Source organism: Myotis brandtii, unplaced genomic scaffold (assembly GCF_000412655.1).
Source record: "Myotis brandtii unplaced genomic scaffold, ASM41265v1 scaffold280, whole genome shotgun sequence".
NCBI classification, from domain to species: Eukaryota; Metazoa; Chordata; class Mammalia; order Chiroptera; family Vespertilionidae; genus Myotis; species Myotis brandtii.
Genome location: NW_005360677.1, coordinates 491,382 through 517,765, shown reverse-complemented (window position 1 = coordinate 517,765; position 26,384 = coordinate 491,382). Strand labels below are relative to the sequence as shown.

The 26,384-nt window shown below is 38.0% G+C and overlaps 1 protein-coding gene across 6 annotated transcripts in view; it reads left to right on the top strand.

The window, feature by feature from the left end:
• Nucleotides 1-26,384, top strand: part of TNPO3 (transportin 3) — a 107,164-nt gene that overhangs the window by 29,225 nt on the left and 51,555 nt on the right. For 4 of the 6 annotated variants that reach the window (XM_014541837.1, XM_005868936.2, XM_014541839.1 and 1 more), the window contains 4 exons: nt 6,146-6,346; nt 7,267-7,340; nt 8,493-8,649; nt 25,501-25,644. In XM_014541837.1, the coding sequence (XP_014397323.1) occupies nt 6,146-6,346; nt 7,267-7,340; nt 8,493-8,649; nt 25,501-25,644 (576 nt within the window). Of the gene's footprint in view, nt 1-3,080; nt 3,195-6,145; nt 6,347-6,834; nt 7,001-7,266; nt 7,341-8,492; nt 8,650-25,500; nt 25,645-26,384 lie in introns of those variants that run through there. The other 2 variants (XM_014541836.1, XM_014541840.1) reach the window with 2 other exon arrangements.

Genomic DNA, 26,384 nt, shown 5'->3' with positions numbered 1-26,384 from the left:
AGTCCTATCTAATAATAGACAAACAGGGTAATTGACCGTACCTTCGCTACACTTCCCATTGGCTAATCAGTGAGATATGCAAATTAACCGCCAACAAAGGTGGCGGTTAATTTGCATATGTAGGCGGGAAGTGGCAGAGCGAAGACTGAAGGCGGCTCCGGCGGGAGCAGGGAAGGCTTTGAAGGCGGCTCTGGCCGGCGCGAAGGCCTGGGTCCCCAGTGCCAAAGGAAAACCGGTGCAGGTAGCCAGGGGAAGGGAAGGCCTATTGCATGAATCTTTTCGTGCAACAGGCCTCTAGTCCTATATAATAAAAGCCTAATATGCAAATCGACTGAACAGTGGAATGACTGGTCGCTATGAGGCACACTGACCACCAGGGGGCAGACACTCCACGCAGGAGCTCCCCCCTGGTGGTCAGTGCACTCCCACAAGGGGAGCCCTCCTCAGCCCGAAGCCGGGCCCACAACTGGTGCGCACAGCAGCAGTGGCGGGAGCCTCTCCCGCCTCCACAGCAATGCTAAGGATGTCCGGCTGACAGCTTAGGCACCAGGCCTCTAGTTTCTTATAATCCTTTTTATTTTCTTAGAATTGGTAGTAATGTCCTCATTGTCATTTCATTTCTGTCTCTTTTAGTTAATTTAGCTAAGGTTTGTCAATTTTGTTGTTTTTTTTAAGAATCAAATCTTGGATTTTGTATATCTGCTCTAATCTTTATTTCCTTCCTTTTGCTAGCTTTGGGTTTAGTGTATTCTTTTTCTAGATCTTTAAGGTATAAAGTTAGGTATTGGTTTGAGATGTGTTTTGTTTTTAACGTAAGAGTAAATAGCTATACATTTCCCTCTTAGAACTGTTTTTGCTGCATCTCATAAGTTTTGGTGTATTTTGTTTCCATTTTCATTTGTCTTAAGATTTTTTCAAATTTCTTTTTTAACCCCATGGTTGCTTTAAAATGTATTTAATTTTTACATATTTGTGAATTTTGCAGTTTTCCTTATTATTTTCATTGTGATTTGAAAAGATACTTTATATGATTTCAATTCTTTTATATTTATTAGGACTTATATTGTGGCCTGTCATCTGGTCTGCCTTGGAGATGTTTTCGTTTTTTTTGAGGTGTAGTTCCTATTTTCTTCACTTGAGTCCCAACTGAAAGTCTGGAGTATTTACCAGGGCTCCTCTTCCTTGGTGTGCCCTAAATTTGTTTTCATCTCCCCAGTCTTATGAGACTGCCCAAGGCTCTTTAGCCTCTTGTCTTCCACTTTGAAATAGGCAAATGCTTTTTCCTATGAAAAAGTGGAGCTAAATATTGGGCTGAACTCTGTGCTTTTCTATTTCATCTCTGGAATTTGCAGCTTCATGTTCTAGCTGTCTTGATAGCTTTGATGTCCTCAAAGAAGCTCTTTTTTATTCATCTTTTGTACTTGTTTTAGGATGGAAAATTGGTGTAATGCCATCCAGTATGTTATAACCAAAGTTGAAACACCTGATAAATGCTATGAGAATGATAGCGTCAGGTTGCTTAGGGAGCATATAGAGCAGGGGTCCTCAAACTTTTTAAACAGGGGGCCAGTTCACTGTCCCTCAGACCATTGGAGGGCTGGACTATAGTTTAAAAAAAAAACTATGAACAAATTCCTATGCACACTGCACATATCTTATTTTGAAGTAAAAAAACAAAACGGGAACAAATACAATATTTGTATTTGCATGTGGCCTGAGGGCCGTAGTTTGAGGACCCCTGATATAGAGCATAAAACTAACTCCTATGTGTTACAAAGCTTCTCTACACTTTCTATTCCCTGGCTGGGTACCTCAGTTGGTTAGAGTGTTGTCCAGATAAACCAAAGTTGTTGGTTTGATCCCCTTTAAGGGCACATACAAGAACCAATCAATATTGCATAAATAAGTGGAACAACAAATCGATATTTCTCTCAAAATCAATTTTTTAAAAAGCTTCATTACACTTTCTAAAAAAAAGTGTAAATTAAATTTTTACAAAAAGGATCTTACAAATCTGTACCTGTATCTGTTTTTCAATTGTATATTTGGAGATCTTTCCATATTAGAAATACAAATCCATCTTTATTTTTAAAGGCAATTCCAAAGGATATGTTAAAAAATATTCAGACATTAAAGGTGCTTGAAAAATAAATCTTTGCATCCCTACCCCCAGAAGGAAATAGTATTTTTGTTTTGTTTTGACTTTTGGTTCTGTCCTTCATTTTTGAGACCTCTCCTTTTAAGGAGGTAGAAATGTTTAGGTCAGAAATATATATAACCCAGCATGATCAGTTGGTATTTTTTGCTAGTTTCTGCCATTCAGATTAAAGCACAACATAGCGCTGCACAATCAATTAACTTTTTCACAGGGTCCTGATCTCTAGTGGGTTGAAAGGTTTCACTTGGGAGAAGACTTCAGACTAGTTCAGTTTAATAGGCAATATTATTTTTGTTTTGTTTTGTCTATTCTGTTTTTAAACAGATATAGAAAAAATGTATAACTTAATGAATTACTATATACAGTGTTCATATAGACACTACCAAGTCAGGAAATAGAACTTCACTGGCCACTCTAGAAGTCTTCCTTGTGGCCTGTTTGAAATAACTGCTTCCTCTCCCTAAAAGTATCCACTGTCCTTTCATAGTAATCCCTTCTTTGTTTATCTTTATGGTTTTATCACCCAAGTGGGTATTCTTCCACATTACTTTGATCCTGCTATTTGTTTTTAAAATATCTTCTGAGTGTCTTTTAATCTATGGGTTCTTTCTCTGTGTGTGGATTATTTATCTGTTGAGGAATCTGGGTCATTTGACTTGCTGAGTTTCCCTATGGTCTAGATTTTGATGATTGCAGTATGATGCAATTCTACTCTCTTCTGTATTTCCTACAAATTGCCAGCTGGATCCAAAGGCTTGATGAGACACAGAATGATTTGAAGTAATTGTCATTGGATCCTGTTTTTTCATCAGGATGCACATACTGATTGTCTGTTCTCATGATCTACTACTGTGAAACAAATTACCTCAAAACATAGTGACTTAAAACAAAAACAATTTCATTGTGTCTCATAACTTTGTAGGTCACGAATTCAAGCAGGGCTCCGTGGAAGATAATTCTGCTCCATGAGGCATCCATTTGGTGGATGGGCTGGTCTGGAGGTTCTGAGATGGCTTTATTTACATGCTTGACACTGGTAGGAATGGCTGGAAGGCTGGACTTAGCTGGGCTCCTCTTGCTTTCCATGACTTTCCAGAGACTTCCTGGTCTTGTACATTGTCTCTCCAGCAGAGTAGTCTGAGTTCTTACATGGTAAGTGTCAAAGAATTTGTGGACATAGTGTAAAACCACCACAGTAACAAATATTTTGGGGAGATACTTTGATATATCATGTTTCTCTTTAAAGTTTCACCCACTAATTTTATCATTTATACATGAATCTTGCCAGTAGCAGTTATTATCTGTAGTGTTTCTATTTTTCTCATTCCTTCTACATTCATTACCTAGCATAGGATATAAAGTGTCTTACAGCCTATAAATAACGCCTCAACAGTTGTTCAGTTGTTATTCACACCTGTATGACTCAAGGATATTTGTTTTATTTTTTAGTTATAATCTAATACTATCATAATTAATTTTATTACCCCAGATTTTCTAACTGTGGCCATTGGAAGCTCTTTCTGGTTGACTGTTCTGTCCTTTGGACTTCAGGCTAATTTTAAAAATGTTTTTCTGGCCTACTTTTTTTGTAGGAATATTATTCTGTTCATTATTTTCTTCTCAACCACTTCTGTATATATGGCATTTGACTTCATTTGTTTATTTTTTTAAATATATTTTTATTGACTTTAGAGAGAGGAAGGGAGAGGGAGAGAGAGAATCATTGATTGGCTGCTCCCTGCATGCCCCCCACTGGGGATCGAGCCCACAACCTGAGCATGTGCTCTTACTGGGAATCACACTGTGACCTCCTGGTTCATGGGTTGATCCTCAACCACTGAGCCACACTGGCCGGGCCATTTGCTTATTTTTGTGTGAGATTAGTTTTTTTTGAACTTTTAGAAGGCATGGTTAAGGATAGTATTTTTAAATTTAAAGAGCTTCCTTTTCTGTTGTTTTCAGGTAGTATTTACAAACACGGTGGTTTATTTTTTAAGATTTCCTAGCTTTGTTAACCTTCTCCTTTGTTCCCTTTGTCTCAATTGTACTTGTCCTGTATAATTTTGATTCTGTTCATACTACTTCTCAGTTTAGAGCCCTGTCCTAGCTCTTCAGTTTCAAGAGTTTATAGAGATTTCCATCTCTTTAGCCCTTACATAGACCTCTTTCATTCACCTTTTCTACCCACCAAAGCCTCTTCCATTTTCAAATATAGTCCTCAAGTTGTCTCCCTGTGCTTTCTAGTGAATACCTGTTGGCTCTTTTGTTGTTCATCTGCTCTTAGATCCATTAGCTACCTGTTGTTTCCTTCTACTTCTGCTTCTACTGAAGCTGAAACTCTACAAGTCTTATTGATGTCACTGGTTTGTCCCCAACCACTTAAAATTTGGGGTTCTTGGAGATAACTAGGTAACACCTAGTTTTGTTATAAATGTCCACAGTTTAGTTTTACTGCATAAATACTCTGTTTTTATGAGGGCATTTATGGAGATTTCAAGGCTTCATATAATCTTTTTTTTTTTAAGTGTCATTTTGAGCAAAATATATTTTAATGGCATATTAAGTAACAGATGTAGTTGAGTTACTGGTTGGATAATGAATCACTAAAAATTATGTGGCTGGGAGATTTTTTGCAACATGCTGGGGTACAACTTCCAAAAAAAAGTAAAATAATATGATCTAGAAAGAAGTTGATGTTTCATGCTTATATTCCACCAACTTACTGATTTAAAGTGAAGTTTTATTTCAATAAACCTGTGGTGAATTTCAGGGTCTCTATTTTTAGTTTACTTTGGGAACTTGTATAGGCATTTATTCTACCTTTTTCTCCCTTGACTTCCTGTTTATCTTTGGAAAGATCTTGAAGAATAGCTATGGCCCAGCCAGTGTGGCACAGTGGTTGAGCATCAACCCATGAACCAGGAGGTCACAATTTGAATCCCGGTCAGGGCACATGCCAGGGTTTCTGTCTCGATCCCCAGTAGGGGGCATGCAGGAGATGGCCGATCAATGATTCTCTCTCATCATTGATGTTTCTCTCTCTCTCTCCCTTCCTCTCTGAAATAATAATTTAAAAAATCACTGTATACTAGTTGTGAAGTGCTCTATCTTCATAAAAAATTGACTAGGTAAATCTGTGTGATTTCTCTTCACATTAACTCTATTTCCGAATTAAGACTGAAAATTTTTTTCAGTCCATCATTGCCAGTCCATTTTAGCTTTTTCCCATGAAGAGGCAGTTTGGTGTAGAATTGCTTTAGATGGTCAGTTGTTAATTAGTTGCCTATTGTGTGCTGCTCGATTTTATTCTCAAAAGTTATCTTTCAAAATAGGAATCCATTTTATAACTATGACTAGCTGTTAGGGACCAAATTCTATGCTTTTGTTCTCTTTATTATTTCTATACAAACACTTATTTTCTCCTTTGAAAATGATTTTAAGAGCATGAATAGTACTTTGCGAAATATATAAAAATAATTTAATTATGTGAGATATTGACTTGGGATGAGAGTTTTTCTGAGGTTTTATTCAGGAACAAAAGATCGAAATGTTTCCTGTTTATTAATATACTAAATTAGGTTCCAGATTCAATTCTCAGAGTGAACAAAGCTTATTTATTTTAAGTGGAAAAAAGAAGAAACAGCCAACCTATACATTAGGGTTGGAAAGTTATGCAGTGACATTTTAGCTTTAGTAGAAATTTTGGGACATTTTTCTTCATAATCTCCTCCCTACACAATTAATGATTCTAACAGCAGGTTTAGATTTTTTGATTCAGTTGATAACTCTTATGCTTTCCTAGAATTAGTCAGAAGAGTTTAGGTAATATTTTTGTTTAATAGAGCCTATAAATTTTAAGTATTGGCTGATTAGTGGATAATTTAGTTTGTCAGATTTTTCTTTCATTATACTTTGGTATATAGGTTGTTAATATTAAATTCATTTAGAAAAGCAGTCCTTAACACATTTTGTTTGATCTCCTTTCAGGTTCATGCATGGGAGATTTCAGACCAGTTGCTACAGATTCGACAGGATGTAGAATCGTGCTATTTTGCTGCACAGACCATGAAAATGAAGATTCAGACCTCATTTTATGAGCTCCCCACAGACTCTCATGCCTCTTTACGGGACTCACTGCTAACCCATATCCAGAACTTGAAAGACTTGTCACCTGTCATTGTAACACAGGTAAAGCCTATGCTTCTCATTAGGGAAATTTGTTAAGAAGACCATTTGGATATCAAATTAATTTTTATTAACATTGCCAGACTATGTGAAGTAATGTTAACAACTTTATTATACACTAATTGCTATATTCTTATAAGTGGATAGAAAGTGAAAATTTAAATATTTTGTATTAATCTTAGAGTTCATTTTAAACTAGCAAATACTGGGACTGGGGGAGTTGAGTATAGGTTTCATAGACAGCCACATGTGCCCCCCCTCCACCCCTTCTTAAAATTGCAGATGATGAAAATACTGTGCTATTCTGGGCCAGCGGTCTATGTAGTTGCCTTTAAAAAAATCTTTTCTGGACTGATTGGCTAATAAAAGTGTCATGAATGAAATGGTGAAGTAGAGCATTTGGCCTTTCCCCCTTAGACAGGGAAATAACTTTAGGAAGGAAAACTGAAGCTTCAGTGAATACATACATATGTGTTCTCTGCCTGGCATAGAAGTGCCCTTGAAGAGGAAGGAGGCTTTTGCATGAGTCTTGAAGATGGGAAATGGCAATTCATTACTTGAGGAGTGAGTCAATGGGCTGACTTTGTCAGTAGCTTTGGCTTTTTGACAAAGTAAAATTTCTCTGTCCATGAAGTTCTATGGTATTGCCAAATAAAAGTAAGTATTGTTATATCCTGAGGAAAATCTATTGTCTGTTCTTTCTTCTTCTTCTTCTTCTTCTTTTTTTTTTTCATTTTTAAAGTTTACCTTTAAATCCCAGTAATTTGTAGCTAACCTGGGAGAGTGTGTATGATATAGATAGTTGTGGGTGTCAGTCTTCTTATTGTTTGGAAGAAATTTTGTTTCTTGTCAATTAATACTGATGGTAACCCTATTTCTGTTCATCTGTTCTATTCATTTATTTAATTTCTCTTCTTATTCAGCTGGCTTTAGCAATAGCAGACCTTGCCCTACAGATGCCTTCATGGAAGGGGTGTGTACAAACATTGGTGGAAAAGTAAGTAACTTGTATTGACTGTATGCTAGCATTTGGGATTACTATTAACCTACACAGAGAAATTTGTTAGCAATAGCTAGACATTTGCACTATTTCCCCAAACTCTTAACATAGAATTATTTATTATTAACCGTTGTTAGGTTAAAAGAAAATCATTTAAAATTTAAATACTATAAAAATATGTCATGTGGAACATAAAAGACCGTCATAATTTACATGCACACACATCACTTGAATTAACTGCAGCAAAGTCTTTTTATTGCCTCATGGATCACTCTCATTGATAAATCAGCAATTCTATAAAAATATTTTAGGATGTTTAAGATGATAATAAATTGAAAATTGTAAATTGTTGTGAGTATACGTTCTTACTAATTGGGGTGTGTTTCATGTCTATCACAGGGACAACATTATTTTTAGATACATGGAGCCTGCTACTTTGAATAAAGCATTTCCTCATGGTCTTGGCAAGATAATCTTGATATTTGTTTGCATTTTGGCATTTGGTCAGGAAATTATTTTTGAACTTAGTGAATGTCCTTTTTACCTCCAAGCATAGTGTGTCATTAAAGACTTTATATGGATAGTTTATTTTATTTCAAAGTAAAAAGCAAACACCTTTTTTCTCCTTATTCCTATATTTCATATTAATGATTGGCTATATAGCCCTCTAGATTTTCCTTTAAGCATTTTATAATAAATAAGAGTACACATATTATATTATACATATGCATATATATGTATTTGTTCACTCATGTAATATGTTTCATATACTTTTATCACTTATATCTTTGGATATCTTTTCCTGTTATGACATAGATAGGTATCTCATTATAATGGCTATGTATGTTCTATTGTATAACTTGGAACCTTTTTTATCTTGTTTAATTATGAGGGACCTTTATGTTTTCCCAATGTTTTTACTGTTATAAAGAAGTACTGCAGGGCACATCTTTGTATGTACCTATGAGATTTTTCTGAGAAATATATCTGGAAGTGAAATTGTTGGGTCAAAGATTATGCAAGTTGAAATTTTGGTTTTCAGATACCTTCAAAAGTTGTTGTCATAGGTTATTCTGATGGTTCTTGTTACCTTATGTGATTGTGTTCTTTCTGACTCTAAGTATCTTATGTCTCTCCTTTCTTTTCTAGATATAGCAATGATGTGACTTCTCTGCCTTTTCTGCTAGAGATCCTTACAGTGTTACCTGAAGAAGTACATAGTCGTTCCTTACGAATTGGAGCTAACCGACGCACAGAAATAATAGAAGATTTGGCCTTCTACTCTAGTACAGTGGTATCTCTATTGGTGAGTAGGTTTGAAATATGAAGTTGCTGTGTAGGAGCAAAAAGCCATGGTGGTTATTTTGTTCTTCAGTTTCATTATAGTAAAACCTTGATATAAAAGACTATTTGGGCAAGGGGGTGTCCGTCTATCCTCCATTAAAGCTGAAAGTCCATTATATAATAAAGTAGGTTTTCCAAATGCATATGTTAAAAAATTGATTTTTAGAGAGAGTAGAAGAGAGAGGGAAAGAGAAATATGTGAGAGAAACACATTGATTGGTTGCCTCCTGCACACGCCCTGACCAAGGCCTGGGCCGGGAGGAGCCTGCAACCATGGTACATGCCCTTGACCGGAATCAAACCAGGGGCCCTTTGGCGACATTCTATGCACTGAGCAGAGCCAAACTGGCTAGGGCTATTATGATTCTTTTTAAAAATATATTTTTTTATTGATTTCAGAGAAAAAGAGAGATAGAAACATCAATGATGAGACAGAATCATTGACTGGCTGCCTCCTGCAGTGGGGATCAAGCCTGCAACATGGGCATGTGCCCTGGCCAGGAATTGAAGCATGACCTCCTGGTTCATGGGTGGACACTCAACCATTGAGCCACAATGGCCAGGTGGTTATTATGATTCTTAATCATAGTCTCTCTTCCCCTTTTTCAAAATGACACTGATTTGTTGAAGAGATTGGACCAGTTGTTTTATAAAATACCTTACCTTCTGAATTTTCTGATTGTTTTGTCTTTGTTTCATTTAGTTTGTTTTTCTGTTCTCTGTAAGTCATCTATTTGGAAGTTATATCCAAAGCCAGACTTACTTCATAGGGATTCCTCAAGAGAATTAAGCCTTAATGATATTAATGCATCCATTGTATGTAATGAATTATTTCCAATGCATTAATAATAGTACCAGCTATTATATACCATCCTTGGGATAATTGAGGAAATAGTTACTAAAAATCATTTTCTGCAGGACTTAATTCTTTCCCAGAACCCCGGTTGAGAAAGACGAAAGGCTTGATGGTTAATTTAAAGGTTAAATATTTTTGGCTAGAATACATCACAGCTACTTCATGTACATCTTATCAGAATATAAATACTTTTTGGTTGGCCTTTCATTTCTGATGCTAGCATTGACTGGATTAAGATGATGACAGTCTTACCCTTGTAATATAATGCAATTTGTTTGATGTAGTTTATCATTTTACAAGTGTCTATTCCATGTCAACTTTTTGCCTAATGTTTTAAACTAGTTTATAATTGTTGCCACGTTAATTGTGGCTTGCCAAATAGTATTTTATTAATTGTACTAGAGGCCTGTTGCACAAAAAGATTTGTGCAATAGGCCTTCCCTTCCCCTGGCTGCCGGCACCGGTTTTCCTCCGGCACCTGGGACCCAGGCCTTCGCTCCGGCCGGAGCCGCAGACTTCGCTCGCTACTCCAGCTGGAGCCTCCTTCAAGCCTTCGCTGCTCTGGCCAGAGCCGCCTTCAGTCTTCGCTCCGCAGCTTCGCGCCGCCATCTTTGTTGGCGGTTAATTTGCATATCTCGCTGATTAGCCCATGGGAGGCATAGCGAAGGTACAGTCAATTACCATGTTTGTCTATTATTAGATAGGATAATTAATTATCCTACATATTAGTTGGCAATCTCCTGAGTTTCTATTAGAAAGTCAAGATGTCTTAATTCTTTTTTAATTTCTTGTTTTTAAAATAAGGATTTGTTTTAAAGCTGCCTCAAATGTTACAGTTTTATTTTTTCTGGCTATCTTTTTATGGACTATTATGGACTCATGGATTTTCATTGATTCAGGGTTTCCACTAAAATCATTCTTTTGATGCTTAAAATGTCATAACTTTGGCTACCTGAGCACCTTTTTGCTTCCTAATATAAAAAGATGGACAGCCCTAGCCGGTTTGCCTCAGTGGATAGAGTGTCGGTCTGTGGGCCAAAGGGTCCCTTGTTCGATTCTGGTCAAGGGCATGTATCTGGTCGGGGCTTGTGCAGGAAGCAACCAATCCATGTGTTTCTCTCACATCGATATTTCTGTCTTTCCCTCTCTCTTCCACTCTCTCTAAAATCAATGGAAAAATATCGTTGGGTGAGAATTTAAATAAAAGATGAACATATTTATCTTGTTACCTCCTTGTGCCAGTTCTAGAATTGTTGGTTTCTTTTAGTATCAGTCCCAGTCCAATCAGGAGAAAGAAACTACATAGTGATAGGTGAGAATTCCCACCCCCCCCTTGGGAAAAAAATGTAATATTTTATTATTAAACAACTCAGGCAAAAGTCTAGATTTTCTATAAGTGCAGAAAAATATGGACCGCTTCACGAATTTGCGTGTCATCCTTGCGCAGGGGCCATGCTAATCTTCTCTGTATTGTTCCAATTATAGTATATGCGCTGCCGAAGCAAGCAGTAGGTGAGAATATTTAATGTAAAGAATGATTCTTTCTAACAGGAGGTTACAGTAATGAGGGATTGTCTAGTAAGAAGTAAGGAGAGTTTTAAAAAACATAAACAGTTACAATAAAACAAATAAAGGGGGGGAAAACTTACAAGGAGTGGTCATTAACCCCAAGACTGAGATATGGGATAGAGTTTCTAAGAAAGGAAGAGTTCATCCCCCTTTCAAGGCTGAGATCCAGACCCTGTTGGAGAGGGCATAGCCATGGTAGAGAAGTCATTGTGCTGTATGTTGCCAAAAATCTGTCCTCTTGAACTTGCTGGAGATCTGCTTTCCAAGAAGCCCAAAAAAGTTGTCCAGGGAAGGTGTCTCACCAGAGACACTCTGCCACAAAATCAGCTGGGTGTGGGAATACCGGGTGAAGCTGCTGGCACTGTGCACTGCAGACACGGGAAAATGAGTGCACTGGATCTAGTGCTGGATAAGTTGTGTTGCAGGTCCTTGAATAATGTTGTTTTGTTCAACGTCATTTTACTATAAAATTGTTGAGGTGCCTTAGGAACTTAACTTTTGTTTATATCAATTAGCCAATGGTAAATTGTTAGGTTTTTTTGTCATACATTGTTCCACTGTAGTTACAAGAACCCATCAACAACATTCACTGAGGACTTTTCTTAGGAGCCTAAAGCACTTTGCTATAAAATCATTGGGAGGGTGGGGGTGGGAGAAATAAGGAAACTTCTGGCCAGTGCACTGCAAGAGCCAGGCACCAGAGTAGCTAGGAGCCTGGGACAGGAGGAGCTGCACATTCTGCAGAAGGCTACCAAGTAATCACACCAGAAACTAGGAAGCTGAACCTTTTTCCTGTTGCAGTTTCTCTCCAGTGTCCTAACAAAAAGTTACTGCTAGCTAGCACAGGAAAAGAAATATTGAAAGGGCCCAGATTCATTTGTACAAAGTAGTCTAAAAGGGTGAATTTGGTGCTGAGTAGCACTAAATCTATAACCAGCATCTGTCTTCTCATTTGACTAATTCATCTTCCATATGCATTCGTCTACATACATTTAAATTCATATACAATAGTATAACAAGCAAATAGAAAATATGCAATCTTGCTATAGTCCTCATTTATATATTGGTCACAAGGCTGTAATTAATATGTATGGCTTTCTTATTTCACAGCTAATTTTATCTCATCCATGCTGCTATAGACTGGATATTTGTGTGTACCACCCCCCCCACCCCCAAAATTCATATATTGAAAACCAATCCCTACTGTGATGGTATTTGGATGTGAGGCCTTTGGGAGGTGATTAGGTCATGAGGGCAAAGCCCTCATGAATGGGATTAGAGACCCCAGAAAGCTCACTTCCTCCTTATGCCTTATGAAGACACACCAAACAGACAATCTTATATAATAAAAGCCTAATATGCAAATCGACCAAATAGTGGAACAACCGGTGGAACAACCCATCACTATGACACGCACTGACCACCAGGGGGCAGACCGCTCAGCCAGAAGCCAGGCTCACAGCTAGCAAAAGCTTCTCCAGCCTCTCCTCCGTGGCAGCACTAAGGACCCCTCGGGGGATGTCCACCTGCCGGCTTAGGGGAGCGAGAGGGTGCTGGCCAGGCTGAGGGTCTCCTCGCCCCCCCCCCCCTTGCACGAATGTCGTGCACTAGGCCTCTAGTTGTTTATAAACCAGGAAGCAGGTCCTCACCAGACAACAGATCTGAATCTTTATCTTGAAATTTCCAGTCTCTAGATCTGTGAGAAATAAATTTCTGTTGTTTATAAGCCACCCATTCTTTGGTATTCTGTTATAGCAGCCTGAATGAACTAAAGACACCAACCCAGCTAGTTGCGTTTCTTTACTCTGTGAAGTGACTCAAACCTTCATTCTCAAAGAGTGAGCTCTCAATCATCCTGCCTTGGCAGTTGCTCCTGTAGTTTTCCATTAACATTTACTTTTGAGTGTGGAAGTACTAAGCGAGTTCCTAGAGAATCCACTGGGTTCCAGATCGAGAACTCCATGGTTCCATTGTATAGAAGGAACCCAATTATTCCTTGTTAACACATTGCGGACCAGTAGTTTTATTGCTAGCTTTACCCAGTGGTCAGATAAGTTTCTATTGAACAAGACAAAAAAACATTTTACATAAATGTTAAAGGCACGCTTTAAAATTAAATACCCAGGGGAGTTACCAGGGTCTGGCCTATAGAGGAACTTTCAGTCCCACCAACAACGCAGAGCAGGGTAATGATTATTTAAGAACCAGCTCTGGGCAGTTGACCTCCCCAAACCAGTTTTAAGTAGAGAAGCCGTATAGCCTCAGAGGCCAACCCCAAAACACTGCCACCCAGAGGCTGAGCCACAAACTGACTCTTAGGTGAACACAAATTAAGGCAGTCTGGATCACAAATACGGCCTGCTTTAAAATCAGGACTGTGATTTACAACACGGAGGAACAGTGTATCACAGGGAAATTCAACACTCTCCTAAATACCTGGCAGGACTAAGCAGATCCAAGCAACAGCAGCCTCCTGATCACCACACCCTCTGTCTGAGGAACAGCAGCTGTACGTGAAGCCTCCCCCCACCAGCCAGAAGAGCCACCACAGCTGTGAACAACACCCACCAGAGGAGCTGCTGCCAACTGAGGAGCAGCTGCTACCGCAACCACCCAAGGAGCAACCACAGCCCAAGGAGCCACTGCCACCCAGGGAGCAGCCACTGAACGACTCAACATCTAGATATGTCAGTGAGATCAAACATGGGTAGGCAAAGAAACCCCCAAAGGAAAGAAAAGGAGGACTCGCCAGAAAAGCAGCTAAGTGAGACAGAGGCATGCAACATGACAGAAAAAGAATTCAGAATAAGGGTCCTAGCGTGCATAAACCGGATGGAGGAAAAAATCAACTACTTATGCAAGAAGCAAGAAGAAACAGATGAAAAAATCAATAACTTATGCAAGACCCAAGAAGAAATGAAGAGCGATATAGCTGCAATAAAAAACACCATTGAAAGCATCAACAGTAGACTAGGAGAAGCGGAGGACCGAATTAGTGAATTAGAAGACAAGGAAGCAAAACACACCCAAACTGTACTGCAATTGGAGAAAAAAATTAAAAGACAGGAGGAGAGCCTAAGGGAGCTTTGGGACAACATGAAACGAAACAACATACGAATAATAGGGGTGCCAGAACAACAGAAAGATGAACAAGGATTAGAAAACCTACTCGAAGAAATAATATCAGAAAACTTCCCTGAAGTGGGGAAGAAAAAAGTCACACAAGCACAGAGAGTCCCAAACAAGGTGAACCCGAAAAGACCCACACCAAGACACATCATAATTACCATGGCAAATGTTCAGGACAAAGAGAGAATCTTACAGGCTGCAAGAGAGAGACGGAAAGTTACATACAAGGGATCTCCCATTAGATTATCAAATGATTTCTCAACAGAAACACATCAGGCCAGAAAAGAATGGACAGAAATTTACAAAGTGATGCAAAGCAAAGGACTGAACCCAAGAATACTCTATCCAGCAAGGCTATCATTCAAAATTGAAGGGGAAATAAGAAGCTTCACAGACAAAAAAAGGCTAAGGGAGTTTATCACCACCAAGCCTGCAATGCAAGAAATGCTAAAGGGACTGGTGTAAAAAGAAGGAATAAAAAGCTCAGAAAGAAAACAGCCACACACAAAAAGAAATGGCTATAAACAAGTACCTTTCAATAATAACTTTAAACGTAAACGGACTAAATGCTCCAACCAAAAGACATCGAGTGGCTGAATGGATAAAAAAACATGACCCATACATCTGCTGTCTACAAGAGACCCACCTCATTAGAAGGGACTCACACAGACTGAAAGTGAAGGGATGGAAAAATATCTTTCAGGCAAATGGAAAGGAAAAGAAAGCTGGGGTAGCAATACTTATATCAGACAAAATAGACCTCAAAGTGAAGGCCATAACAAGAGATAAGGAAGGCCACTTCATAATACTAAAGGGATCAATACAACAAGAAGATATAACCCTGGTAAACATATATGCACCCAATGCAGGAGCACCCAAATACATAAAAAAACTCCTGGAAGATATCAAAGGAGAGATCGACAACAATACAATCATAGTAGGGGACTTTAATACACCACTGACATCACTGGATAAGTCCTCTAGACAAACAATCAGCAAAGAAACAGCAATCCTAAATGACTCACTAGATCAGATGGACTTAATAGACATCTTCAGAACACTTCACCCCAAAGCCATGGAATATACATTCCTCTCAGGTGCTCATGGGACATATTCAAAAATAGACCACATATTGGGTCACAAGCAAAGTCTCCACAAATTCAAGAAGATTGAAATCATAAAAAGCATCTTCTCAGACCATGATGGCATAATATTAGAAATAAACTACAATAAAAACAACCCAAAATACTCAAACACTTGGAAGCTGAATAGCATGTTATTAAATATTGATTGGGTTACCAATGAGATCAAAGAAGAAATTAAAAACATCCTGGACACTAATGACAATGAAAACACAACAATCCAAAACCTATGGGACACAATGAAAGCAGTCCTGAGAGGGAAGTTTATAGCTCTACAGGCCTATCTCAAAAAACAAGAAAAAATGGTAGTAAATCATCTAACTCTACAACTCAAAGAATTAGAAAGAGAGCAACAAGAAAACCCCAGAGTGAGCAGAAGGAAGGAGATAATAAAGATTAGAGCAGAAATAAATGACATAGAGACCAAAAAAACAATACAGAAAATCAATGAAACCAAGAGCTGGTTCTTTGAAAGGATAAACAAGATTGACAAACCTCTAGCCAGGCTCACCAAGAAGCAAAGAGAGAGGACCCAAATAAACCAAATCAGAAACGATAGAGGCGAAATAACAACAGACCCCACAGAAATACAAATGATTGTTAAACAATACTATGGACAGCTCTACTCCAACAAACTAGACAACCTGGAGGAAATGGACAAATTCCTAGGAAAGTACAACATTCCAAAACTCAATCAGGAAGAATCTAAAAATCTCAATAGGCCAATAACTATGGAAGAAATTGAAGCAGTCATCAAAAAGCTCCCAGCAAACAAAAGCCCAGGACCAGACGGCTTCACAGGGGAGTTTTACCAAACATTCAAGGAAGAACTAAAACCTATCCTCCTCAGACTACTACAAAAAATTCAAGAGGAAGGAACACTTCCAAGCTCATTCTATGAAGCCAGCATCACCCTAATACCAAAACCAGGTAAAGACAACACAATGAAAGAGAATTACAGGCCAATATCCCTCATGAACATAGATGCCAAAATCCTCAACAAAATCTTAGCAAATCGGATCCAACAGTACATCAGAAAGATCATACACCATGACCAAGTAGGATTTATCCCAGGAATGCAAGGATGGTACAACATCCGTAAATCAATAAACGTAATACATCACATAAACAAATTGAAAGAAAAAAACCACATGGTCATATCAATTGATGCAGAAAAAGCATTCGACAAAATCCAACACCCATTTTTGATAAAAACTCTCAGCAAGGTGGGAATAGAAGGATCATACCTCAACATAATAAAAGCCATATATGACAGGCCCACAGCCAACATCATACTCAATGGACAAAAACTAACACCATTTCCCCTAAGAACAGGAACAAGACAGGGATGCCCACTCTCACCACTCCTCTTCAACATAGTCCTGGAAGTATTAGCCATTGCAATTAGACAAGAAGAAGAAATAAAAGGCATCCAAATTGGAAAAGAGGAAGTAAAACTGTCCTTATTTGCAGACGACATGATATTATACATACAAAACCCTAGAGACTCCATCAAAAAACTACTAGACTTAATACATGAATTTGGCAATGTAGCAGGATACAAAATTAACCCCAAGAAATCTGAGGCATTTCTATACACCAATAGTGAACTTTCAGAAAGAGAGATTAGAAAAACAATCCCATTTACCATCGCACCAAAAAAATTAAGATACCTAGGAATAAACTTAACTAAAGAGGTAAAAGACCTCTACTCAGAAAACTACAGGACATTGAAAAAAGAGATAGAGGAAGACATAAAGAGATGGAAGAACATACCATGTTCTTGGATTGGTAGAATCAACATCATTAAAATGTCCATACTACCCAAAGCAATCTATAAATTCAACGCACTTCCCATTAAAATACCAATGGCCTACTTCAAAGATCTAGAACGAACTCTCCAAAAATTCATCTGGAATAAAAAAAGACCCCGAATAGCTGCAGCGATCCTGAGAAAGAACAAAGTAGGTGGGATCTCAATGCCAGATATCAAGCTGTATTACAAAGCCACTGTTCTCAAAACTGCCTGGTACTGGCACAAGAACAGACATATAGATCAGTGGAATAGAATAGAGAGTCCAGAAATTAGCCCGAACCAATATGCTCAATTAATATTTGACAAAGGAGGCAAGAACATACAATGGAGCCAAGATAGTCTCTTCAATAAATGGTGTTGGGAAAATTGGACAGATATATGCAAGAAAATGAAACTAGACCACCAACTTACACCATACACAAGAATAAACTCAAAATGGATAAAGGACTTAAATGTACGACAGGAAACCATAAAAATTCTAGAAGAATCCAAAGGCAACAAAATCTCAGACATATGCCAAAGCAATTTCTTCACTGATACAGCTCCTAGGGCAGTTGAAACTAAAGAGAAAATGAACAAATGGGACTACATCAAAATAAAAAGCTTCTGCACAGCAAAAGAAACCATCAACAAAACAACAAGAAAACCCACTGCGTGGGAAAACATATTTGCCAACGTCATATCTGATAAGGGCCTAATCTCCAAAATTTATAGGGAACTCATACAACTTAACAAAAAGAAGATAAACAATCCAATCAAAAAATGGGCAAAGGATCTAAATAGACACCTTTCAAAAGAGGACATTCAGAAAGCCAAGAGACATATGAAAACATGCTCAAAGTCACTAATCATCCGAGAGATGCAAATCAAAACAACAATGAGGTACCATCTCACACCTGTCAGAATGGCTATCATCAACAAATCAACAAACGACAAGTGCTGGAGAGGATGTGGAGAAAAAGGAACACTTGTGCACTGCTGGTGGGAATGCAGACTGGTGCAGCCACTATGGAAGACAGTATGGAGTTTCCTCAAAAAACTGGAAATGGAACTCCCATTTGACCCTGTGATCCCACTTCTAGGAATATATCCCAAGAAACCAGAAACACCAATCAGAAAGGATATGTGCACCCATATGTTCATAGCAGCACAATTCACCATAGCTAAGATCTGGAAACAGCCTAAGTGCCCATCAGTAGATGAATGGATTAGAAAACTGTGGTACATCTACACGATGGAATACTATGCTGCTGTAAAAAAGAAGGAACTCTTACCATTTGCAACAGCATGGATGGAACTGGAGAGCATTATGCTAAGTGAAATAAGCCAGTCAATGAAGGAAAAATACCACATGATCTCACTCATTCATGGATAATAAAGACCATTACAAACTTTTGAACAATAATAGATACAGAGGCAGAGCTGCCTCAAACTGATTGTCAAACTGCAGTGGGAAGGCCAGAGAGGGTTGGGGGGCAGAAGGGAGGGGAGTAAGAGATCAACCGAAGGACTTGTATGCATGCATATAAGCAAAACTCTTCCTTTGGGATCTTTATACATATGTTTTTCACTCAAGTAAATTCTCTAAAATCTAAGGTTGGTTTCTAAGATATTCCCACACCACTCTTTAGTACCCCACTCAGGAGTTATTTCAATCTTTCTGTCCCTACATATGAGATGACATTTTTTATACAATTGTACCAATGATTTCGGTAGAATGGACTTTCCCGAGTTGTTCTCTATTTACAGAAGGGACGTGACTGGCCATGTTGTAGAAACTGCACTAGATAATAAAATCAGAGAGTGCAAGTTGTTAAAGCTAATTTTGAAAGTTCTAGCAACTGAAAACTAAATTAAATTTGATTGCAATTCAGTTAAATATAAGGAATTAGAAATCATCAGACTTATAAAATGATTTTACCAAAAGTGATTTTATTCACTTTCTCAATGGTTATTATATCTTCTAAAAAGATTTTTTTCAGGACTTTGATATATAATTAATTACCATTAATTATGCTAGTAATATTTTCACTAAAGACATCTTGTTTAACATGACATAGAAAGATTTGCACAATTGTAACTCAATTTCAATACACTATTATGAAAATAACAGTTGTTACAATATTATTTTGTTAAATCCATATTTTGGTTTACATCTTGAATTACTTATATTCTTAAAAATTTCCATAAACAGAAGGGGGAGGTAAGAGATCAGCCGAAGGACTTGTATGCCTGCATATAAGCATAACCGATGGACATAAGACACTGGGGGGTAGGGGAGGCCAGGGGATTGTCAAGGGCAGGGAAAAAAAGGACACATATGTAATACCCTTTGTAATACTTTAAGCAATAAAAAAATTAAAAGAAAAAAAAATAAAATAAATAAAAAATAAAAATAAAATAAAATTAAATACCCAGCCCTGGCCGGTTTGGCTCGGTGGATGGAGCGTCGGCCTGCGGACTCAAGGGTCCCAGGTTCGATTCCGGTCTGGGGCATGTGCCTTGGTTGCGGGCACATCCCCAGCGGGGAGTGTGCAGGAGGCAGCTGATCAATGTTTCTCTCTCATCGATGTTTCTGACTCTCTCTCCCTCTCCCTTCCTCTGTAAAAAAATCAATAAAATATATTTTTAAAAAAATTAAATACCCATTGCATTTTGAAGTTATTACATGTTTTTACAAACTAATATCTTTTTAAAGTATGATACTTTGTAAAACACTGTGTAATATGAAGTGAGAATTCTCATAATCCGTCCACGGTGTGTTAACTAGGATCAGTCACTTCAGCCTATAGTTTAACCCCTTTTTTCTTGTTGGTTTGGTTGTATAAGGAGCCCAAATTGTTCAGGTGGTAGTCTTATCTTCCAGAGTTGCCCATTACTGTACTATCTTTATTCTGATATGAGGTCCTTGATTAGATATGATGCCATGATACTTGGCTATGGCATTCTGTTAGTCCAGTGATGGTGAACCTTTTGAGCTCTGTGTGTCAGCATTTTGAAAAACCCTAACTTAACTCTGGTGCTGTGTCACATATAGAAATTTTTTGATATTTGCAACCATAGTAAAACAAAGACTTATATTTTTGATATTTATTTTATATATTGAAATGCCATTTAACAAAGAAAAATCAACCAAAAAAATGAGTTCGCGTGTCACCTCTGACACACGTGTCATAGGTTCGCCATTACAGTGTTAGTCCATGAATGATAGTGCTGATAGAAGCATTGCAAGCAGGGAAGGTAAGTTCATATACAGAATATGCGTCTCTTCCTGTGAACACAAAGCTCTGCTTCCTCTATAATAGAAGTCCATTGTAATCAGTCAACCTAGTTTCCACAGGGAATGGTGCCAGATTAGGAACTCAGTGTTGGTCTTCACTGTTGGCAGATTTGACACTCATCAGTAGTGTTAACCGTTTAAGCCTTGGTAACTGGAAATCTATGTTAATCCCATGTGTAGCCTTCATCCCCAATACTGTGGCCATTTTGTGAGCCCACTGAGCAACTACTGGGTGACTGGGGAAAGAGGCTTACATCATTTTGTTTGTCTGTCATTGAGAGAATCCTTTCTAGTGGATACCCTTGGTAGGTGTTCACCTAGAACAGAAATACTTCCACAGTCTGCCCATTCATATTCCATTCATATACCTTGGCCTCAGACTTCCTTGTCACTGAACTTTTAATCCTGTTTCTTCCAAATCCCTGATTATTTATTCAACCCATTGATAACTGTTCATGAATAAGTGTAGATTCATATGTCTAGTAGTCTCTCAATCCAGACATGGTGAACAACCAAATACACTGCTTGAAGTTCTGTCCACTAGGAGGGTTTCTTGCAGCCACTGTCCTTCACTAAGGCCCCTGAGTGGGCCTGTAATGCTGCAGCTGCCCATCTTCAGGTGGTTTAAGCATATTGTACAGACCCATTTATAATCCAGGTTTGAGTTTTCTTCTTTAGGTATCTGGTTGTAAGGAACACTCCAGAAAGCCATAGGCATGGATTGAGGGGAATGAACCAATGCAAGAAAAGCTGGTGTTCGAGGGAATCTGAGCTGCCTGCTCATGCAGCTTGTACCTTCCAGATCTTTCTGAACTTAATCTCTTATATATCATTTTCATTTGATGACTGGTTGCTGCTGCTCATGCCCAACCTTACGGTTAGATAGTTCAGACAGTACTCCGCTCAGGCTACATGATCACATGATGTCCCATCATTACATGTTTAGTCTATACCAAGGCTCATTGCTTCTTAAAGGGAAAATAGTTACTTGCAGAAGAGGGCATAGATTTGCCCCCAAATCTTAGATATTTGCACTATGATTTCCCTATTTGTGTTTCCCAGACACTCCATATACTCATTAAATCTAGAATCTCTAGTGTTATATTCCAGCTTCCCTTGGTCTAACACCCTTAGAGCTCACTCCCACATATGTTCTTTGGGTTTCTTCAGGTACATATTAGCAAAGTTTTAGAATTCTCTTGATATGTAAGTTGATTGCATTTTTTTTTTATGGCTGAGTCATATTTTGTTGTATATATGCATCACCTCTTTATCCATTTATCTATTGATGGACACTTAGGTTTCTTCCATATCTTGGCTATCATAAATAATACTGCAATGAACATATGGTGGATGCATGTCTTTCTTATTTAGTGTTTTGGGTTTGTTCAGATAAATACCCAGAAGTGGAATTGCTGGGTCCTTCATTGTCTTTTTTTTTTTTTTTTAATCTATGAAGGTGGTTTTTTAAAAGTATGTTTTTATTGATTTCAGAGAGGAAGAGAGAAGGAGAGAGAGATAGAAACATCAATGATGAGAGAGAATCATTGATTGGCTACCTCCTGCACGCCCCCTACTGGGGATTGAGCCCACAACCCAGGCATGTGCCCTTGCCTGGAATCAAACCCAGGACTTTTCAGTCCCACAGGCCGACAATATCCACTGAGCCAAACCGGCTAGGGCCATTGTCTCTTGTTCTAACCTTTGTTTTAAAGTCTATTTTGTGTGGTATAAGTATTGCTACCCAGTTTTTTTGTTGTTGTTTCCATTTTAATGAAGTATATTTTTCTATCTCTTTACTTTCAATCTGAATTGAGTCTCTTATAAATAGCATACTAAGAGTCTTGTTTTGTTACACATTCAGTTACCATGTGTCTCTTGATTTAATTGATTTGCATTTAAAGTAATTGTTGATAGCTCAACCAGCATGGCTCAGTGGTTGAACTTTCAACCTAAGAACCAGGAGGTCTTGTTTCAATTTCCAGTCAGGGATCGTGCCTGCAACCCCGGGCACGTGCCCTTACTGGGAATCAAACCTTGACCTCCTGGTTCACGGGTCATTGCTCAGCTACTGAACCACATCGGCCAGGCCTTATAGTGTATTCTTCATTTTAGTTATTGTGTTTTTCATTTCTGACTTTTTAAAAATGTTTTTTATCTCTATTTTCATGTTTCCTATCTCTTTGTTGAAATTCTCACAAAGTTCATCTACTCTTTCCCTAAGTTCATTGAGACTCCTTATAACCAGTGTTTTGAAGTCTGCATTTGGTAAATTGCTTGTCTCTGTTTTATTTAGTTCTTTCGTTCTATTCTTTCTTTTGTGATATGTTTCTTTGTCTCCTCATTTTGGATGCCTCCTTATGTTTGTTTCTCTGTATTAGGTAGAGCTGCTACGTCTCCCAGTCTTGGTAAAGTGGCCTTATGTGGTAGATGGCACAACCTCTCCAGCCACTCAAGCTGGGCAATCCAGGTGTGCTCCTGTGTGGGCTGTGTGCATCCTCCTATTGTAGTTGAGCCTTGATTACTTTTGTCACGTCAGTGGGAGGGATTTACCCCCAGGCCAACTGGCTGCCGAGTACTGGTCCTGACTACAGCCAAGGAGCTGGTGTTCAGGGTCCACTCCCATGGAGCAGGACTTGCTTTAGTGGGGCTCTGGTGCCTGATGAGTCTGCCCCACGAAGGTGGTAAGGTGGAGCTCCAGCGTGGTCTGAACTCATCAAATGGACCCAATTTTAAATACTGTATTGAACTTTTAAAAGTTTTTAATATTCTTCTTACTTTTATAGCTTAACTGAGCCTGGCCTCCAATATATTTTTCTCCCTTCATTTATTCTACATTTTGTTAATCTAAGATCAGTTCTTCTTTGCTTCTGCTATATTTTTACTGATGAGCTTGGTATTTATTTTCAACTTTGAGGCCTAACTCTAAGAGGTGGAGTTTTAATAATATAGTTCTCAAAGAGGAACTGAAGGTAGTAACTCAGTTCCAAAGCTTTATGATGTGTGCTTGATTTAAATAGCAGAATTTCTTCTCTAAAGCAACTAGCTTTAGATGTAGGATTTTTCCAAAATATTACCCTCAACTTTGAGTCAGTAATTAGAATGTACAATCAAGTCCTTCCATTTGTAAACATTATACCTTCGTAAAATTGAGATGTCATTTAGGAAGCATAAAGGCCAAGCAGTTGTGTAATGCATTTACATAAACAGCTTCAAAAAGAGTAGTGTGTGTGTGTGTGTGTGTGTGTGTGTGTGTGTGTGGTTGCCATGAATTTACTTGAATTATTTCTTTTTTTCTTCCTTCAGTTCAGTTCAGTACAGTTTGTGATTAATAAGTATAGAATCATTATTGCCTGATACTGCAGACATAGGGGTAGCATGGCTACCTAGAAGTATAAGTGCCAGCATTTAGGTCATATGGGATTCCATATCCCCCATGCCTCCCAAACTTCATGGCAATTACGATGTTTCTAACCCATTGCCTGTAAATGTTGTTATTATTATTATTGTTGTTTGTTTGTTAATCCTCACCCAAGGATATTTTTCCATTGATTTTTTAGAGAGAGTGGAAGGGAGGGGGAGAGACAGAGAGAGAGAAACATCGATGTGAGAGAGACGCATCTATTGGTTGCTTTTTGCACAAGGATTGAACCTGCAACCAAGATACATGCCTTGACCAGAATCGAACCCAGGACTCTTCAGTCCACACTCCTATGCTCTATCCACTGAGCCAAACCACTTAGGGATGTAAATGTTATATTTAAACACTTTTTTTTTTAGGTTATTAAATTGTTTATTGTATTGCATTTACAAAGAAAACAGACAATGCATCCAGTAGCAAGAATAAAAATGTACTCAGTATTTTATTTTTAACTGACAGCAAATAGAAATTCTTTAGTGAGATCATGACAGTTTGACAGTATTATGATTAAGTTCAATAAAGGTTCATGGTGTACTTGGAAGATCAAATTCTACAGCTGCCTCTTTCTACAACTTCTACTTCATCTGGACCCTTAAATGATGGGGAAAGCCCTTATTTTATAAGAAACATTGCCAAAATGAAGTTATATGTTTTTCTACTACAAATTCATGTCAGTTGTTGAAACAGGGCCTTCTACTTTATGTTTTGGTTATTTCATCTTACTATCATTATCAGAATTCCTATAACTCCACAGTTGTAATTTAAACACTTTCTGTCCAGAAAAAGTTAAATTACACCTCACGCCCTGACCAGTTTGGCTCAATGGATAAAGCGTCGGCCTGCGGACTCAAGGGTCCCAGGTTCGATTCTGGTCAAGGGCATGTACCTTGGTTGCGGGCACATACCCAGTGGGGAGTGTGCGGGGGGCGGCTGATCGATGTTTCTCTCTCATCGATGTTTCTAACTCTCTATCCCTCTCTTTTCCCTCTCCCTTCTTCTCTGTAAAAAAATCAATAAAATATATTTAAATAAAATAAAATAAATTACACCTCACTTTGGAAAATTATACATCACAAAAACAGTTTGCAAAGAGAAACAATAATGAGTTTTAGCCTAACTTTTAAAAAATCTTTTATAAACTATCACATTTATAGTACTGCCACTTTCTGTGGAATGGCATATTTACTTGAATATTAAGTGCTAAAGCTGAAACATCAGCTTTTCATGTGGGAATATACAGTAGTATTATGATTAGCTTATTTCTGTTTTACAAAATCAACCATAGATGAGTATTACTTTAAAGACAGTTCTACTGATAAGATTACATTAATGCAGAAATGGGATCTAAGAAAACAGTTATTTCTGAGACATATCTATCTTTTGGCGTGTGTATAATCTCTTTGTATCTCAGCTTCCCAAGTGAGATAATAATACCACCTGTAGAGTTTTAGTGGGGATTAAATGAATTAAAAGTGTTGAGAACAAAGTACTTATAAAGCACTTCTGTTAGCTTTTACTGTTTTCATCTTTTCCATTATTACATCTATGAGGTGATTGTCCTAAATATGAAGACTGACTTTTTTTTCCTTCTTATTTTCAGATGACCTGTGTAGAAAAAGCAGGAACAGATGAGAAAATGCTTATGAAGGTCTTTCGCTGTTTGGGGAGTTGGTTTAACCTAGGCGTTTTGGACAGTAACTTCATGGCTAACAATAAGTTACTAGCACTCCTTTTTGAGGTTTTGGTAAGTAATGGCTTTGTTTATGAAAGTATTTCTGCCACATAGCCACAGTAACTAACCTTCTGAGACATAACAGTGTTTTCATATTTCTGAAAAGTGATTGGAAGAAAAAGAAACAGCGATATCTCAAGCATAAATATTGAATAGGTCTTTGCAGATGGGAGTGACTTTGTCTCCTTTTTCCCAATGCTTTTCTTCCATGAAGATATATTAGTATGGAAGCACTGTGCTTAATGGTTGTGTGCTGGTACACGTTAATCAGCTGCCTCCTGCACACCCCTTACCGGGGATCAAGCCTGAAACCTGGGCATGTGCCCTGACTGGGAATTGAACTGGTGACCTCTTGGTTCATGGTTAATACTCACCACTAAGCTACCCTGGCTGGGCGAGTTAAATAATTCTTTTCCTTCAAAATTTTCAAGGGCTCTTGTATACTGGCAAACATCATTGTTAATGATGAAGCTGGTTAACTGATTTTTGCTTCATCGTTGCTCATGATCAATCTGGATAACTGGGTTTTGCTCCTTTCTAAGTTACCTTCTTCTCTCTTCCCCAGAAGTTTTAAGAACCTCTCTTTAACCTTGATATTCTGAAATATCATATTGATGTTATGTGTGGGTCTGTGATACTTGTTGGATCCTTTTATTTTATCTTTTTTTAAAAAATAAATCTTTATTGTTCAGATTATTACAATTGTTCCTCTTTTTTCCCCCCATAACTCCCCTCCACCCAGTTCCCACCCC